This window comes from Phalaenopsis equestris, unplaced genomic scaffold (assembly GCF_001263595.1).
Source record: "Phalaenopsis equestris unplaced genomic scaffold, ASM126359v1 Scaffold001176, whole genome shotgun sequence".
Taxonomy (NCBI): Eukaryota; Viridiplantae; Streptophyta; class Magnoliopsida; order Asparagales; family Orchidaceae; genus Phalaenopsis; species Phalaenopsis equestris.
The window spans coordinates 118,795-137,546 of NW_018165615.1; the positions used below are offsets into that span (position 1 = coordinate 118,795).

The window sequence follows — 18,752 nt, forward strand, 5'->3', positions numbered from 1 at the left end:
TATATATATATATGTTAAGTGTGTATTAAAAAAAAGTAATTTTAGAGGCATTTTTTTACATGATTTAACTATTTGAGTTTTATATAAATAAATATTAAAATTCATGTGTTAGATATGTAAATACGTCCGAATTTCGTGGTATGCTTGTGTACCTCCATTTTTTTGTCAAATCATCCTATTTGATTACTTTTAAGCTTTTTTAAATGCTTGGAACAACTTTATGGACACACTATGTAAACCATTGGTCAACTGAATGTGGTACCAGCTATAGTTTGGGACTAATATTATATAAACTTGACAACTCTTTGATTTATATAGTGAAAATTCGATAATGAAAATGTAGTTCAGAACTCTTTGATTTTTCTTATATCCCGCTGAATATGATAAATTTGTGGCAGGGTTGTCACTAGATATCCCTTGGCAAACTTTATTGAGCTGTAGGAAGAAAAGAATTAATCATAAAACTGATCAGCGTGTAACATTTATTTTTAAGTGAATTTTATCATACCAAAATTATGCGCATTCCCTCTTGGAAGAATACTAGAACTTATCTTCATAAAGAGTATTTTTCTATTGTATGCTTTCACGATACATTTTTAATTCTTCATTGTAAATCTGCATGCATTTTTTCACACTTGATTACACAAGCTTAGTTGTGGGTCAGTTACTCTAATTTTCTTTTTCTTGTGTTCATTTTGGTTTGTTCGGTTTCTATGTTCAATAATATTTAAATAATATATTTAGAACTAGCCTAGACAGCACTTGCGGATCCAGTGGGGGCATTGTAAACCTCATCAGCTCGATCCAATTTGAGGGAATTGTTATTAAATGTCTAAGTTTATAGTTAAAATACCCAGCGTGCACCTACCCTTCTCTACCCATTTGCTTACTGCCTTCTTATATGTGCATCGATTCTATGGGTCCTTAGCCTGCTATCGTGTGAAGATTTTTTTCGTTCACCACCTTAGAAGATCTGACAGTTTACTGGTTTCTCACACCTACGCCGTCCGCTAGACTAGATTGAGATAGGAGTGCAGACATATTTTGGTATTCTAGCTGAAGAAATGTTGATATTTGTAGTTAAAACTAGATGTGATGTAATCTGCTGCTAGGTTTGATTTTTTGTTAATGTGGTGATTGGATCTGTTGTGGTTTAGGCTTTGGACCCTTCTATTGTTGAACTGCTAAACCTAGATGATTTTCCCCAAGGTTCTTTTCTAAGGCCTTACATCACTAAGAATAGCTTGACTTAGAAAAATATTTATTTGTTGTCGAATAGATGCACCCATTAACTTAGCTCTAGTACAGAGAAAATTAAACAGTATAATTACGTTTACAAATTCATTTACTTCTTTTGCTGGGGCTACATTAAAGTATATTTGACAATCTGTAAGCTAGTCGATAAATTTATGATGACCTAAATTATAAGTTTTTCACTTGCATATGTTCAATCATTTGTATAAATATAAAAAATTCTAAGATAGTTTTTAAACAATCAATAGTAATCCTGTGGCTTTAATTTGTGCCCTCAGTGCTTAATAGAAGGTGTTTCTAACCTAAATACCTATTTTCTATTGCCATTATTATGGTTGAGATGGCGAATTTTTTAATTTTTTTATTGTTGGTGCCCTTGAAATATTTCAAGTCACTTAATATTGTCCCCTTTTCTACTTTGTTGAACTCATAGCCCAGTTGATGATTTTTAAATGTTTCAAAAGAAGTTTATGATGTTTTCTATTTTGCAATAGTACATTTTAGTTTTCTTGGAAATTAGTTTGTTTTAAAATTTTCTATTTAGGATGAAATGATTCTCATTACTAAGGCATTATAATTTTTTGTGGTACTTGATTATGATGCTTGTATTCCTAGTCAATAATTATGATTGTACCATTCTGAGTTCAATATGCTCAGTTTTTTTGATTTTAGGAGAAGTTGGAAGAATGGTTGCAGAAGGCAAAGCAGCGGATTACTGATGAGATGAAAAAGAAAGCAAAAGATTTTGAATTTAGAGATTGTGAGTATTGCACACAAGCTTATTCAATTTGATTCATCACTATTTATTTCATCAAATAAGTTGCAAATCAAGCTTGCACCGTGTTTTTCATTTGTGCTGCCAAGGATGTTTTGATAAAACTAAAATATAACATTTTAAAGAATGTTATGTGGTCTTATTGGTGTATGTGCTTTTGTACAAAACAATTTGAAAATGAAAAATAAAAAATGGCTTGTTGTTGTTTCTTACATAGGATTAGGCATCAGAAATAATATATTTATGTTGTGTCCACCATTCTCATTGAAATATTTAGGTTTACTGCTTTAGTTTGCACACTTCAATAACGTCATGGCATGCGGGACCAAAAATATCTTTAATGCTTATTTATTGGATATTCTCAAAATCAAGTTGGTTGCAAGTGTTATTTGCCAATAATGAAAAATTACAACTTAATGGAAATAATATTGTTTGAGAATCAAGCCTAAAAATAAGTATTTTGAGAAAATTGGAATGTTTGTACTTCTCAAACAACCATTTGTTAACCACAATCTTAGCCATGCTTCAACACTCGTCGAACTCAATTACAAACATGAAAAAACTCTCCTATTCTAATTATCACACAAATACGACCAATTTCGGATGTGGTCGTCTATTCAAGGAATTAGAAAACTTGAAAGACCATAGATCACCCGACTCCTCGTGCAAGACCAAGATTCTAACTCCTTGACATGGTTCTTTTGAAATTTTCTTGGTCACACTCTTGTTGAATTTGATTTTTTTTGGAAGTTCTTAATGCTTCATCAAGCCTTGTGTCGCGGGCGTCTCCTGCTACTAGACCGAGTGCGACATCCAGATCATGCGGGCAGTGCAAAGCCTAACTGAACAACACTCCTTGTGATTTCCTTCCAATTTTTAATACGGTTCCTTTTATCCTTCTTTTCTTTCTATCCTTTCTTATATATGTGTTCTATTACGGTTTGGGTTCTCTGTTTCTGCTATGTATTTGTTCGGGATAACTGCCGACCTCTCAAGTTTTTTCTTTTAGGGTTGTATTTAATGGTCGAGTGGTGCTTCGACTGTTTCTCGCTCTTGAGGTGGTGATCATCTTCCCTCAAAGCCTTTACACCCTTCCCACATGACTCCACGTCGCTACTTGTTGCAGCCCTCTCAGAACAGCCGCATTTTGCTATTTTTCCTACAATTTTCCCACTGTTCGAGTCTCCATCTTCGCTACCGCTGCAATTTCAGCCCTATACCTTCATTTCCACTACTGTTCCAGCCCTCCATCTTTTCTGCCATTATTGTTTTAGCCTTTTAGCTTGGCTCTCGCCGCACATGAACCGACTAACACTGTTTTACGTACTGCCAACCCGCTTACCTCTGCAATGCCATATAGGACAGTAGGTACCTGCTATTTTCTTGTTGTACTTGCCCCTCTGCTCCACCTCCCTACCTTACCATCACCTTTCCAACCACCACATCCACCACCCTAGATTCAACCTAGCCATGTGTCGTTGTTTGTTTTAATTTCAGTTTCCTTTTGTCTGGTTGTAATTACCTATTTCAATTCATTAGAATAATTCTTTGTTTTCCTATTACTGTTTGGTTAAACTCCGATGTCATTTAGTATCAAAGCTAACCTAACTCTAGTCTTATACAAGGGTTGCCAAATCGGCGCCCCCAAACATCTTATTTCTCTCACTTTTCTACTCAAACCACCTCTACAAACTCTTCCACTCTTTTAAACCTAAACACTTTCCACGCCACCGAGGAGACAATTGACGGAAACCTGATCAAAAGAAATGACCCAATGACGCTTATGAGAAATCTACAAAAAGATGTCTAGGAAATTTCTAGCGAAATCCTCCAAATGCAACAGAAGCTTGCGACCTTTGAGAAGAGACAATCCGACGGGGTCATCCGTAGCCACAATGATGATTCGTTAGATCGAAAGGATGAAATGAATCCCTTACATAAAGCACCTTGTATCACCTCAAAGGGAAACATGCTACTTAGATGGATGTGAATTTTTTCTGTAAATACTATGGCAAATGGCTATGTGAACATTTTTAGGACTAGTTGTGAAAGGATTCACCTAATCCTATCTAATTGATTATGAATGGACATTTGTCCTTGTGATTATAACCAACTCAATCTATGTTCTATCACCATCAATAAATCTAGATTGTTCTGTGCATCAACTAAATGTCGAGAATGCATTCCTAAATGCGAGCTTGTCGGAAAAAAACTTGATGAAAGTTCTCTAGGCTAAAGTTTCTAAGCTACGAAGTTATCACATGTTCTTAGGCAATGACTTATTTTGATTAACAATAGACTAAAGTTCAAAGACATTATACTATGTCTTTGTGTGGGGGAACTTGATTACTTGTTGAAGAAACAATGAATCAATAGCAGCTAAAAGCAGCAAAAAAGTTGAATTCTTTATATATTGCATTAAAAGGTTAAAATATACTGAAGTATGCAAAGTTTATAACTACACATTTACAAAATAAGATTGTTCTGTGCATCAACTAAATGTCGAGAATGAATTCCTAAATGCGAGCTTGTAGGAAAAAAAGACTTGATGGAAGTTTTCTAGGGTAAAGTTTCTAAGCTACAAAGTCATCGCATGTTCTTAGACAATGACTTATTTTGATTAACGATACCTAAAGATCAAGGACATTGTACTATGTCTTTGTGTGGGGGAACTTGATTACTTGTTGAAGAAACAATCAATTAATATTAGCTAAATGCAGCAAAAAGGTTGAATTCTGTATATATTGCATATATTGCCTTAAAAGGTAAAAATATACTGAAGTATGCAAAGTGTATAACTACGCATTTACAAAATAAGACCTATCATTCCGCATGAAAGCAAAAAGAGAATGGCTATCATCATTTTATCATTTACAGTTCTAATAAAAAAAGTATCCGGTAAGGCTGCTCTATTGTTGTCTCTGGTAGTATGCCAAAAAATAACTTGTCTTAACTGTATCAAAAAAGCAATATCAAGACTCCGGCTGGGTTCCTTCTACCAAAATTTATTCTTTATGGGGTGTCTAAGGAAATGATATTATTATTATCCCCTTCAATGATATTGCCCCTGGTCTGGTACATTCAATGCTAAATAATGTCTTTATTATAAAGAATAGCATTAAGCTCAATTTGAGCACTATCCCAGTGAAGTGTATGTTGTCCAGTGGCGGCAAAACAATCTCATCACAAGCCAATACAAGCCGGATAAGAGTGGACAAGAGCTCCATCAACGTTCATAGCTATGTCTAGTGCCATACACTACTTGGGAAAGTAAGAATGCCAACTGAAAAATTTATGATGGTGTTCTATGAGAAGTTTGTGTAAGTAATACTAAGAATCTCATTTATCATGATAAATGAAATATCGAGATTGACCATCATTTTATCAAAAATTAATTAGGACTCGAGAAACTCTCATAAACATCCCTAGATCTCTGCACATCATATTTTTACTTATATAATGTTACATGCCAATTTTGAAAATTTAAAGTTCAAGCTAGGAATGATTGCCGTCTATAATGTAGGGATTATGGATATTCAATTCTATCTCTTCTTTGCATAGCGTTGTTTGAAATATCTCCATAGATAGGAATACTTTATTTTTATAATGGGGATATATTTTAAACAACTAATACAAATCTCCTTCCCTTGGTTCTCTTACTATTTTTATGCCTTCTATGCTTTTTTTGAATTGTAATCAATGGCTATTTTCGTTCTTCTATGTAATGCTGACCTTGTCCTTGTGTATTGATGAATAGAAAATAGTAAAAATAAAGGTTTATGTCTTGCTAAATTCAAGATATTTAAATAAACTCAGATTTATATCGATTGGTTCTCTTAATAGGAGTAATATTGAACCCAAATAGCTCGGTTAAATCATTAGTTGTTGTTATAGAATAATATGCTTTGAAATTTTCTCTATTGATGTTCATGTTCATCACGGTTGAGTAGCAGTTATCTTTTTAGAATGTAGTATTTTTAGAAACGCTTTGTTTGATCTCATGCAATTCAATATTTGTGTATCAAATACTTCATACTATATTTATTTATACCAAGGTCTTCTAGTGGCGCTCTACTCACAATTAAAGTTCATCTAGCAGTATGTGAAGAGTATTTATCTGTTTGATTTGCACATTGAATGCTCAAATAAAAAAAGTTATAGTTTTCTATATAGCGTCATATGTTGGGATGTAATTCATGTTAATGTCTCTATCAATATTTTCTATTATTAATTCATCTCCTTCTTGAAGAAATGATTAATTGATATGATGCTTTCTTCATGATGATGATCATCATCAACATCAACAACAACTTTACTACCTTAACCACTCTATTTGAAGTAGCCTTTCTCAATCCTCATTCTCTTTCTTATTCATGTTAATTGCTGCATGCTATGTGCAAAACTCTATTTGGCGTAGTTATGAAAAACTCACAGCAGTCTCTGAATTTTGTTTTTGGTTATCTATTTTTGATTAGTACTAGTCCCTCAATACCTCTAATATGATAATTTCATGTTCTCTCTGTCATATTGTTATTTCACATCCATCTTAATTTTCTTACATAATTTTCAATGATTTCTTTGTTACATGATGTTCAAATTCATGCAATGTGGACAATATTATAACCTATTTTTGCCTCTTTAACCTTAGATTTTCATAATCTAATCGCGTAACCTACATGGAGTTAAAATTCACACGTTTATACAATAATTTAATTTCATCCTTTCTAGTGTTATTATAAGTTCATCTTAACATTTATATTTCTGCTACATTTAACCTGACTGTTTGTGATCTCTATTACTCAGTGTCCAATTTTATATGATGTGTATAATATTATAATCTTCCTTTGGGAGATGTTGGACAGCTGTGATTTTGCTCTTTCTCATTAATGAGTTAAACAGAAAAGATACTTGAGGAGATCACAAGACATGAGTAATTCATAAAACAAGTAATGAAAGAGAGAGTGAAGGGTTTTAAATAAATCTAGGAATAAGGTCTTTAGGATTTTTTTTTTTTATTTTCCTTCATAATTATATATCTAGTGGCTCACTGAAGAGATTATGTGATATTGAATGACTTTTGTAGAGTTTCCTTTTTTTTTAATTACCTCGTGTTCCTTCCATTCCAAGTGTTCGTTAAACAGAAAAGATATTTGAGGAGATCACAAGACATGAGTAATTCATAAAACAAGTAATGAAAGAGAGAGTGAAGGGTTTTAAATAAATCTAGGAATAAGGTCTTTAGGATTTTTTTTTTTTATTTTCCTTCATAATTATATATCTAATGGCTCACTGAAGAGATTATGTGATATTGAATGACTTTTGTAGAGTTTCCTTTTTTTTTAATTACCTCGTGTTCCTTCCATTCCAAGTGTTCGTTATTGTTGAAAGGAAAACAAAGTGAAACAAAACATTCTAAGGTGCCTTTTCAGATCACTTCTATATTTTTTTTTGTTTTATATGTTTTATTCTTATTATGTTTTATTTATGTTTTATTTAGATTAAAACATGTTTGGTTGTGGTAGTTATATTTTGTGGTAGTTATATTTAAGAACACTGAAAATAAGTGTTTTGAGTATTTTTAAAAGCAAGTTATTTTTTTTAAAATGTAAAATTTATACTAGCAAAATATGTTTTAAAAAAGATAAAAGTGATGCCATACAGGCTCTAAGCATGTGGATACGGAAGTGTTGTAGTTTGCTTGTGTGTTATATTGAAAATTTAATAAAATTTTATCAAAATATTTTGAATAACATAACAAATGAAGAAAAAAGAGAAACAATTTTAGAATGATTGCAAGTGCAACAATCCTTGAAGAGAACCAAATTTACCTGGACAGAAAATGTTTTCTTGGAATTTTCTGGAGGAAAGTCGGCCAGGCCAAAGTAAAAACTTTAAAAGGAGAAATAGATTTCCAAATTTAGTTGAAGCTATAATGATTTTCCTATTTACGAGAATGTTGTAAAAGAAATTCATAATGAATTTTAGATTGCTGTAACCAGTTAAATCTTTCTTGAAGCTGGTTTGAAATCAAATGAGAGGAAAACCTAAAAAATAGCTGAAGCATGTGATACTGGTTGTTTGGAACCCTTGCAGCAATTGACCAATTTTAAAGAAGAAATCAAAATACCGGACAACTTAACCCATCTTAATTAGATCAACCATATTGTCATATTTTAATGTCAACTGACACAAAAAAAGTAATGTAAACGGAAAGTAAATGCAGTGCTGGCTAATTATGCCTCTCTTAATATTTACTTTTTTATTCAGCTGAAATTAAATGCTGTGCAAACTAATTATGCCTCTCGTAAGGTTTCTTTTATGAGGCAACGGACTTACACTTTTAGTTTTAATGAAATATTTTTTTCAATTTGGTTTGTAATTGTCTTTTGGAAGTAAAATTCTGCTGTATGTTCAACATATAACATTTGTCTAAGAATTAATCAGAAAGAAATTACCACCCAGAACTTATTCTTTAGATTTTGCACTTGGTTATCCTGATTTTTTACTTATTCTATTTGCAGTAGGGCTTGTTAAGAAAATCATTAGCCTCAATGCTTCCGGGGTTGGCAGATCTATTGAGAGCATGATCAAAATTGGACGAATTGCCGCAACTTCTAGTCTTGATTTGCCTCAGGTATTTGTACACAAAGCACTTGTGGACTGCCACAATCTTTTTTTGAAATTGCGCACTTATTTCAAGTTGTAATCTTATACTCCATCCAATTGCATAGCATTTTTTTTTAAAGAATTTGAGCCATTTCTTTGTTCAGTAACACTTTGATTTGACTATTTCTTTGTAAAGTACTTAATCACTTGATAATTACTTATTTAGTTGTGTTTTTAGAATACACTACGTTGATCATATCACTTATTATTATTTTTACTTTATTAGCGAGAAGGACTAACTGTTCAGGCAGAGAGGCTCAACTATCTTCGTTTTATTTCACACTTTCGCTCTATTCATAGAGGTTCTGCTTTTTCAAAAATGCGAACGACGGCTGTTCGCAAATTGTTACCAGAGTATGATTTTTTTTTATTATTTTGTAGTAGATTTGGCTATTTATTGTCCATCTCAAAGCTCATTATTTTGTCTTTTTGTTTTGTTTAGGTCTTGGGGTTTTCTTTGTCCAGTTCACACGCCTGATGGTACACCTTGTGGTTTGTTGAATCACATGACATCTGCATGTCGTAAGTTTTAATTTGTTTAGTGTTTAGATTTATCTTGCCATTCTCTACCGTTGTTGAGGTCTTAAATGTTCAAAGGTGAATATGCTTGCTTATAATTATATTATGATTATGAATTAAGTTGAAGCTTCCCAAGCTTCACTTACTAATTTTCCTTGTTTTTAAAATAGTTGATTTTATTATTGTGAGAGATTGTTTTTTGCAATGGAGATAATAATTCTCTTTGGGTTCACAACTAAGAGTTGTATAGGCTTATTAATTTTCTTTTTGACCTTTGATCACCTTTTTTGTATGACAAGTTTGAGCCATGTTAATTACGTCTTTGTAAAAGTGTAGTGTACATTTTTTTGGAGTTGTTATATTTTGGTTGTTTAGGTTGAAACACTAGCGCGAGTAGAGCATTGGCACATAAGAACTGTCAATTTGGGATGCTTCGAAATTTTTGGATGGCAATGTGTAAATGAAGTTCTGCCTTCAAGTTTTGAAGATTTTATAGTTAGTTGGGTTACATGTTGCAAGTGAGCAAATGCAAATAACATGGTAGTATGTGTTTAAGACAATGATATGCGTGTGAGATGAGTTGTTTTGACTATGAGAGCCATTCGCAGGGGAATCAAGTGCTAATATTTACTGCATGAATAAATGTGGTGTGTAAGACTGTATACTTGATCATTGGATTGGAATGATTGCATTAGTTTTGATTTTCGGCAGGGTTTGTAATGAGACAATGGAAGAACATCATGATATGCTTGTTGTAAGTTAAGTGATTGTAGGCATTGGCCAGCAAATTTATAGTCAATACTTTGGGTGTTGTCTACTAAACTCAATGTGCATAACTTGAAACAATTTGCATTCACAACGTTAATTTATAGAACATTCAGTTGGTTTCACTTCTGATTAGCATTTATCTAATGATTAATAATCTATTCTACTTATGAGTTGGTAATCCTTATTTATAATCTAGGTTTAGTCTAAATCTCAAAATAGACTCCGACTATTAGCATATGACCAATCTAGTCCAAGAGTATCTCATTCATCAATTACACATAATTGATCTAAAATAATCCCTAATATCAAAATTTTGATTCAAATTTAATTAAATTTTGTCTCTCAATTGTACAAAATTGATCCCAATTTAGTTTCTTTGAGACTATTTTGGATTAATTTTATATAAATGAGTAACTAAATTTGAGAAATGTTATACTCCTGGATTAATTTTGCTACTTACGATTATTACCAATGGCTGGAGGATTATTTTGTGATAAACCTGGATAGGCTTGCAAGAATAATGAAATAATTTAAGTCTAATACTATTTGAAACAGGATTTTCAAATTCAATTATAATTTGTTTTTAAAGAAAACTAAATAAAGGAACCACATAAATAATAGCTTTTTAATTGGTTCTCAATTGAAGCGAGCTTGAAAACGTTTGTATATCGGTCCAATTGAGCTTTGTTGTTACATGAGTTGATTTATAATTGATTAGATTTTTGTGGGCTAATTCGACTTGTTTAGGGTTATACTACATTAGATGTTATGTGACATTTTGAGGGAGGGAGGGGTGTAATAGTAAAAAATGTGGGCTAGATAAGAGACATTAGGCGGGACCTCAAATATAGGTGAAGGTTTTAGGCCTATATGTTTTAGGAAAAGAAAAATTAAACTTCTTTATAATCATCTATAAGGGATGCGTGGGCTACAGAGGGAGTGCCTTTAATTGTCTTTGGGAGGAAAGTTTTGGCACGTTCATCTCACTACAAGAAAACATTGGGTAGTAATGCATTTAGGAAGGCTTGCAAGTGGATGCTGAGGATGAATGAACCTGTGTTTTACTTTGAAATTTTTCAAACTTAAAGAATCTGGTTAGAACTTTTCACAAGCTTTGCAGATGAAAGAATAGTGTTTTACTAGTGGGCTCTAATTGTTTGATATTTCTCATTTTAATTGTATTAGGAAAGAAAACTGAGCTAAACCTTTTGTAGGTTTTGCATGGTACCATCAATACATAGCAGTGAGTGAACTTTTATGGTTTCTTTTTATCTTGATTTTTTCATCAAAATATGCGCACAAACTATCTTGACAATAAATTCTTTTTTTTTGGTTTGGAAAGAATTCATCTCAGGTTTTACAAAAAGGCATTAATGATTTCTCTCATGTGTAGATTGAGCTTTCAAGCTGTAAAATTTCATTCATTAAATGGTATGCCCAACATTGAGGAGTACTCCTTTGGAGGCTAGACATTTTCTCTGATTAATGTTCAAAGCTCATTTATGAGGTTTTTTTTTAAATTTTTCTTAGAACATTTTGTTTGATATTAGAGAATATAAATACATACTTTTGTTGATATGAAGAGAGGTATAAATACATATTACAATGTCCAAATAAAGGAAATACATAAATTCAAAAATAGACCAACTAGAAAATACATAGATATGGAAACATAAATAAAGGAGGTAAATAAAATCAAATAACAACTAGTAATAACAGAACAAGTATTAGCCTAATAATTAGGCTAATAGTTTTAGTACTTCCCCTCAAGTTGAAGCATAGATGACCATCATGTTAAACTTGGATTTGAAGTTGTCAAATAATAATCGAGAAAGATTCTTGATAAGAATATCTGCTAATTGACCATTAGATGAAACAAATCAAACATAAATCTCTCCTGAATCGAGCTTCTCCGTAATGAAGTACTTGTCAATCTTGATATGCTTAGTCCAATCTTGTTGGGCTGGATTATGAACGATACTAATGACTGCTTTTTTATCATATAACAACTGGAGAGGAGCAGATGCTCGCATACACAATTCACAGAGCATGATGCGTAATCAGAGAGTTTCACAGATACCCAAAGACATAGAGCGAAATTCAACTGCAACACTGTTCCGGGCCACAATTGATTGTTTTTTGCTTTTCCACGTGTCAAGATTTCCTTACATGATTGAATGTCTTGAGGTGGATATTTGAATTTCCGCATCTGTATAGCATCAATAGAATGAGAGCTGTGACACGAGAAAAAGAAACCTGAGCTCAGTGTGTCACTGTGCCTTTTAAGTAGTGAATGATCCTGTGGACAACTTGGAGATGGTGCTCATAGGGATCACACATGAATTGACTCACAATGCCTATTGTGTGACAAATGTCGAAGCGAGTATGGGTGAGATAAATGAATTTTCCCACAAGTCATTGGTAGTGAGCTTTGTTCATCTGAACCGTGTTGGGAACATCAACTAATTTATCATTGGGATTCATGAGACTTCCTCTGATTTGGAAATGAGAATGATATTCTTTGTCAATAGATCAAACACATATGTGCACTGAGACAAGCAAATTGCTTGAGATGAGCGAGGAACTTCTATGCGTAAGAAGTACTAACGTGACCTAGTCCATCATATCAAATAAAGTAGCAAGTTTACCTTTCAAGGATTTCAATGCTGGTAGACTATCACATGTGAGCACAATATCGTTGACATAAAAGATTAGTATAACAATTTTGCCGCATTCCTCTCTAGAAGAACGCTGAAAGAAGACAGTATAATGTGATTGTGCCTTTGAATAACCATGACTCATCACAACCTTTTTGAACTTGCTGCACCAGGCTCTTGGAATTTGCTTTAGTTCGTAGAGGGACTTCCACAGTGGGCATACTTGTCTCTGGTGAATAACAGAATTAAAGCTTAAAGGTAGGCACATGTATCCCTTCTCTGTGAGATCCCCATTTAGGAAAATATTTTTGACATTCAGTCGGAGCAAAGACCTATTCCAATTTATAGCAAGGGAAAGTAGGACCTGATTGGTGTTAAATGTAGTAACTAGAGCCAAAGTCTTTTCATAATCAACTTCGTATGTTTGTGAGTAACTTTTGGCAACTAACCGTGCCTTATTGCTTTCAAAGGATCCATCAGAATTAAACTTGGTGTTAAAAATCTAACGTCACTCTACTGCTTTCTTAACTGGAGGAAGGTCCACAACTTCTCATATATGATTTAGTTCATCCATTACTCTAGCTTTCCAGGAAGGATCAACTAATGCTGCTTCAATAGTGAATGGGAGGTGATGATTCGTCAGAGCAGCAACAACCGCTTTATCGATCAGTAATACACTGTGAAAAGAAATATATATATATATATTTATAGAATAAAGAGAGCTCGTCTGATTAAATGCTTCAATAGGAGAGCTCACCTCTTCATTCAGAGCGGTGTAAATTTTGGGGATGTCACTCGAAGTGCATTCCGGGCAGCGGACTTCAGAGTGGGATCATGAGTGCATTGAGTGTAGACACAAAGAGTGAGAGGAGAAAAAGGTTTTGGTTGTTTGGTAGGTGGATCCAAAGGGACAGAGGGCTCTTGGGATGTAGTGGTTGGAGAAATATCCATAGGGAAGTAGGAATAGTGTCAGATAAGGAATAGTGTCCAAGAAATCAAGCTCTCTCTCACTTGAGACAATGATAAGGAAGTAGGGAATACTTTTAAAGAAGGAGACATCTTCATTTATATAGAGTTTATTTGTGGTAGGATTAAGACAACGATAGTTTTTTTGAGTGACAGAATGTTTGAGAAAGACACATTTCATAGACTTGGGATTAAGCTTATTATGATTAGGGGGTATTCTAATCAAAGGCCGTGCACCCAAAATATTGGGTTCAAGAGCGGTGAAAAATCGATTGGTAGAGAAACATGACTTTAAGATTGGTGATGAAGTTCTAAAGTTATGAATTTTTGTGAGAATTTTATTAATGAGGTAGGGGGCAGTAAGCAAGACATCATTTCAAAACCTTTTCGGGATATTAAATTGAAACATAATGGAGCAAGCAACTTCGAAAATGTGTTAGTTTTTCCTCTCGGGCCACTCCATTTTGTTGAGTATCCGTACATGAGCTATGATGGAGAATGCTCTTACTTACCACATAAAATAGAATAAAGAAATTCACGACCATTGTTAGTTTGAAGGATTTCAATTAAAATTTTTAATTGGGTCAAATGGAAGGAGTGAAAATTTTTAAAGTTGACAACAACTCTAGATTTATCTTTTAAAATATATATATACTTACATCATTTGATGTGATCATCAATTAAGGTAAGAAATCATTGTTTATTAGTGTAGTTAGGAGTGCAAGTGAGTTCCCACAAGTCATTGCGAATAAGATAAAAGGGAGCAGGAGACGTGCATGAATGAGATGAATAAGGAGCACGATGATGTTTAGCTAATGGACAAATCTCAGATTTGAAGTTAGCAAGGTTTTTTTTTTGTAAAGTTTGACGGATACAATTGTTTTAAATATTGAAAACAAAGATGATCCAAACGAAAATGCAACAACATAATATGATATTCAGTGGATCAAGAAAAACAGTAACTACTAATACAGTAACTACTCGTTCTCTAGGCCATTCTCTTGGAACAAGTAAAGTTCAACTACTATTTTAGCAGTTTCAATTATTCTCCCCGAACGACAATCTTGAAAGACACAAACATCAGGAGAAAAATTAGCAATGCAATCGATGCATGTGTTGACTTACTAACGAATAACATTTTACACTTCAACAAAGGAAATTGTAACACAGATTTCATAGTTAGACCAGTTGTTAACCCAATTGACCCTTTACCAGTAAAAGAGTTACAAGAGTCATTAAAAATTTTAATAGTATTTTTGCTTAAGCATGGATAATATGTCAGGAAAACTTAAAAACATTCGGTCTTGTGGTCTGTGACACCTGAATCAATGATCCATGAATTTAAAAAAAGATGTGAGTGCCATAAGAGTGATAAGTTGATGGACGTGAGAGGTTGACGGACGAGAAGTGAACTGATTGGATGGAGCAGCTTGATTAATTGCTCCATCTAACTCTTAAGAGAGTCGGATGATTTCGGAGTGTTCCGAGTGGAAGCTGGTTGTACTGTAGTAGATTCATATGTTGTATTGAAACCCTTGACAAAGGTGGATTTGATTGAGGGTTCGTATACCGAATTCCCATGGAATTTTCAATACTTTTCTCGAATTTGGTTTGGTTTGTGATAGGACTTGACGTGTGTTGAATACTATTAGTGGCTATTGCAAACAATCTGACTGAAATGGAAGTGTCGAACATGACAATTCTCTAGCTCTTTTCACGTCTAATTTCTGTGAATGCAGCACGAGTGGAAGGAAGGAGATCCTGACTAAGGATACAACTCTAGTCTTCATCAAGGTCTTTGTTAAGGTCTGCCAGAAATTGGAACATGCAGTTTCTTTTTCTACAATTTTCTGAAAATGGGAAAGATCTGCCAGAGATTCTCATGCCTAGTTATAATAGAGATCACATTCCATTAATAAGACCACCAAATCACTGTAGTACTAGGTTACTATCCTCGATCTCTGTTTCACCTCTCGGATCTTCTTGGAAATCTCATAAAGTTGGTTGGAGTTTCCTATATCCGAGTCGGTATCTCGAACTGCAGTCCTTAAGCACCGACATGAGGAAGAAACATATACAAATGGCCAATTGCAGTCTCCATGGAATTAATCAACCACAACATGACTATGGAGTTCTCAACTTCCCACACTTCATATGACGAGTCAGTTTTATGAGGTTCACAAATCATTCCAGTGGGATAGCCAAATTTTTCGCTTCCCTTGACGAACAAAGGTACGACATGAGACCATTGGAGAAAATTTCATCCGTTCAATTTATGGGTGGTGACTAGGAAGTTCATTTGTTTTTTTTTTTTTTTGATCCTCCGGTCTGTGGAGGGATGCAGATGAGTGTCAAGTCTCCGATAGACTCAAGTACACCATCAGGAGAAGGCTTGGTGGTGGAAGAGTCCTCCATGATTCCAATAGTCAAATGTGATGTTGGGCTGCCGAGACATAGGAAGATCTGAAAAAAACAATATAAACAGCGGAAGATCTTGTGGCTGGAACAAGGAGGTAAATTTTTTCGAACTTTTTTGTAGATGCAGAGGAGTTGCGGCAAGTTACAACAAGAAATAACAAGAAACACAACCAAGAAACTTGGGCAGAGGAGAAGAAAATGCATGATCAATAGGGACGTGGTAAACAATGCATGATAAGTTGGACGCGACGAAGGATGCGGCAAAGCAGGGTTTATAGAGGAGTCGCGACAGAGTAGTCGTTACGAATGATGCTGCAAAGCAGTTACAACAGAAAGAAACACGTGGAGAACCTGTATTTGGCCGGCGGCTAGGGTAGAACCATGACTCTGATACCATGTTTGGTTTTAGAGAATATAACTGCATATTTTATTAATAGGAAGAGAAGTAAAAAATACAATACAAGGTCTCCAAATAAAGGAAAGAAATAAATTCAGAAATAGACCAATTAAGAAATACATAAATATGAAAACAAAAATAAAGGAAGGAAATAAAATCAAATAACCAGTAATAATTGTAACTGTGATTAACCTAATAATTAGACTAATAGCTCTAATAATTTTTATCAATTTAAACTATTTTTGGATCCACTGCTTGTGCAACTCATTGTAATGCATAATTATTTTCTATATATTATGAGAAAAGGACCATTAGCCATCATAAAAGCTTTCTTATTTTTAAGTACTCCCATGTTATTTTGGCAGTCTACATTTTCATACAGTTTAAGTTTCCATCAAAAGATGCTTGATGTTTTTTTTTCCCTCGAACATAATTTTCTTTCCTTTTTTCAATGTGACAGGAGTTTCATCTTGCTATGACCAAAATGGTTTAATAAAAGATTTTCTAAAGATTCGGATGACCATTCAGTCTGTTTTGATTGGGCTTGGAATGGCTCCTCTACTGCCAAGGCTTGAGCATACTGGTCCTCCGGAAGTTCTTCATGTTTTAGTAGATGGTTGTGTTGTAGGTTCAATTGCTTCTGCCATAATAGAAAAAGCAGCAATGCATTTACGGAGCTTGAAATTCGCTTCTTCTTCGGATGTATGCATATTAAAATTGGAAATTTTCATACTTAGCACAAAATTCTTATGTATTTACATATCTCACACCTGAACTTCCATTTTTACATACATAGCACTTTGGAAACCTACGCATGAAAAGGTATATTTCTTAAAAAAGTGATAATGTTGCTATTTTTTATGTGATATTAATGATTTGAGTACAATGTGTAATGAATGCTTAGGTGTGATATATGCAAATACATGGGTATTGTGTGCTATGTATTTAAATGTCTCTATTAAAATTTGTTTCTTTATCTGTTTTTTATGTATCTAATCTTTTTTTTTGCATTCTTGTTCATGTCAATATATTTATAGATACCTGATGATTTGGAAGTAGGATATGTACCTTTAAGTGAGGGTGGCGCCTACCCAGGATTGTATATCTCTACATCTCCTTCTAGATTGATTCGGCCTGTTAAAAATCTTTGCTGCACCACTGATCAAAATGCTAATATTGAGTTTGTTGGCCCTTTTGAACAGGTTATATGTTTTTATAATTTTACCGATTATTGAGTTAAAAAGTTAAAAGGATTGTATTGTTTAATTTATTTCAATATTTATTGTTCAAATTATTAGGCTTTCATGGAGATTAGTTGCCCAGATGGTGGAAATGGGGGAAGAAGAGAGTTCTTCCCGGAAACTCATGAAGAGATCCATCCAACTGGAATACTTAGTGTGGTTGCGAGTCTCACTCCCTGGTCTGATCACAATCAAAGTCCACGCAATATGTACCAATGCCAGGTAGCATGTTCTGACCAATTCTGTAATATTTTTTTCTTTAATATGCTGCTGAATCACACCGAATGTACCTTGTTTTATTGCAGATGGCAAAGCAAACAATGGGATTTTCAGGCCAAGCTTTGCAATTCCGAGCAGATAACAAGACATATCATCTGCAGGTCAGATTGGCAAAATTGTTAATTTTTGATGGTCTTAAGTTCAACACAACGGCAATGACATATATTAAATTTTTTTATAATAATTTCTTTTACTCGGTTCCTATATATTTGCATATCTAACACTTAAATTTCAATTTTTAAATACATACCATCTCACCTATGCATGGAAGGTGTATTTCACAAAAAAGTGAATTTGGTGATATTTTTGATGTGATATGAACGATTTTGGTGGTATAAATGCAAAAAGGAAAATCTAGGTGTTATATATCCAAATACATAGTAATTGGGTGGTATGTATGCAAAAGCCCCATTTTTTATAGTTAAGAGAAACTTTGCAGTCCTTTCTCTTTTTTCTGTACTATAGTTTGGTTTATTTTACTTCTGTGTTTAGCTTCTCTGATACAAATCTTTAAAGAAGCATATTCTATTTGATATGGGAGAAGTGCATATAAAATGAATGCAAATCACACGTTTACTATGCTATGCTAGAAGATTAAGTATATTGGCAAGGCCTGCAAATTCATAGGTTGGCCACTTGATGAAGAAATCACGCACATGCATAATTTTAAGGCTCTGCTCTTTTTCATCAACGTCATGAACATCCCTTAATTCTAATAAATACTCTACAATTCTCTCCAATAGGTTCAAAATTTAGTAACTCTAGATAATTGTAAATTGGAAACTCTCCTTCCTTTTTTGCTTAGAAAAAAT

At 33.6% G+C, this 18,752-nt stretch overlaps 1 protein-coding gene across 2 annotated transcripts in view; it reads left to right on the forward strand.

The window, feature by feature from the left end:
- The window catches only part of LOC110033419 (DNA-directed RNA polymerase I subunit 2), a 109,191-nt gene that overhangs the window by 47,919 nt on the left and 42,520 nt on the right, over positions 1-18,752 (forward strand). For both annotated transcript variants that reach the window (XM_020737388.1, XM_020737389.1), the window contains 8 exons: positions 1,927-2,014; positions 8,551-8,663; positions 8,922-9,049; positions 9,138-9,217; positions 16,881-17,122; positions 17,458-17,622; positions 17,719-17,883; positions 17,967-18,041. In XM_020737388.1, the coding sequence (XP_020593047.1) occupies positions 1,927-2,014; positions 8,551-8,663; positions 8,922-9,049; positions 9,138-9,217; positions 16,881-17,122; positions 17,458-17,622; positions 17,719-17,883; positions 17,967-18,041 (1,056 nt within the window). The remainder of the gene's footprint in view (positions 1-1,926; positions 2,015-8,550; positions 8,664-8,921; positions 9,050-9,137; positions 9,218-16,880; positions 17,123-17,457; positions 17,623-17,718; positions 17,884-17,966; positions 18,042-18,752) is intronic.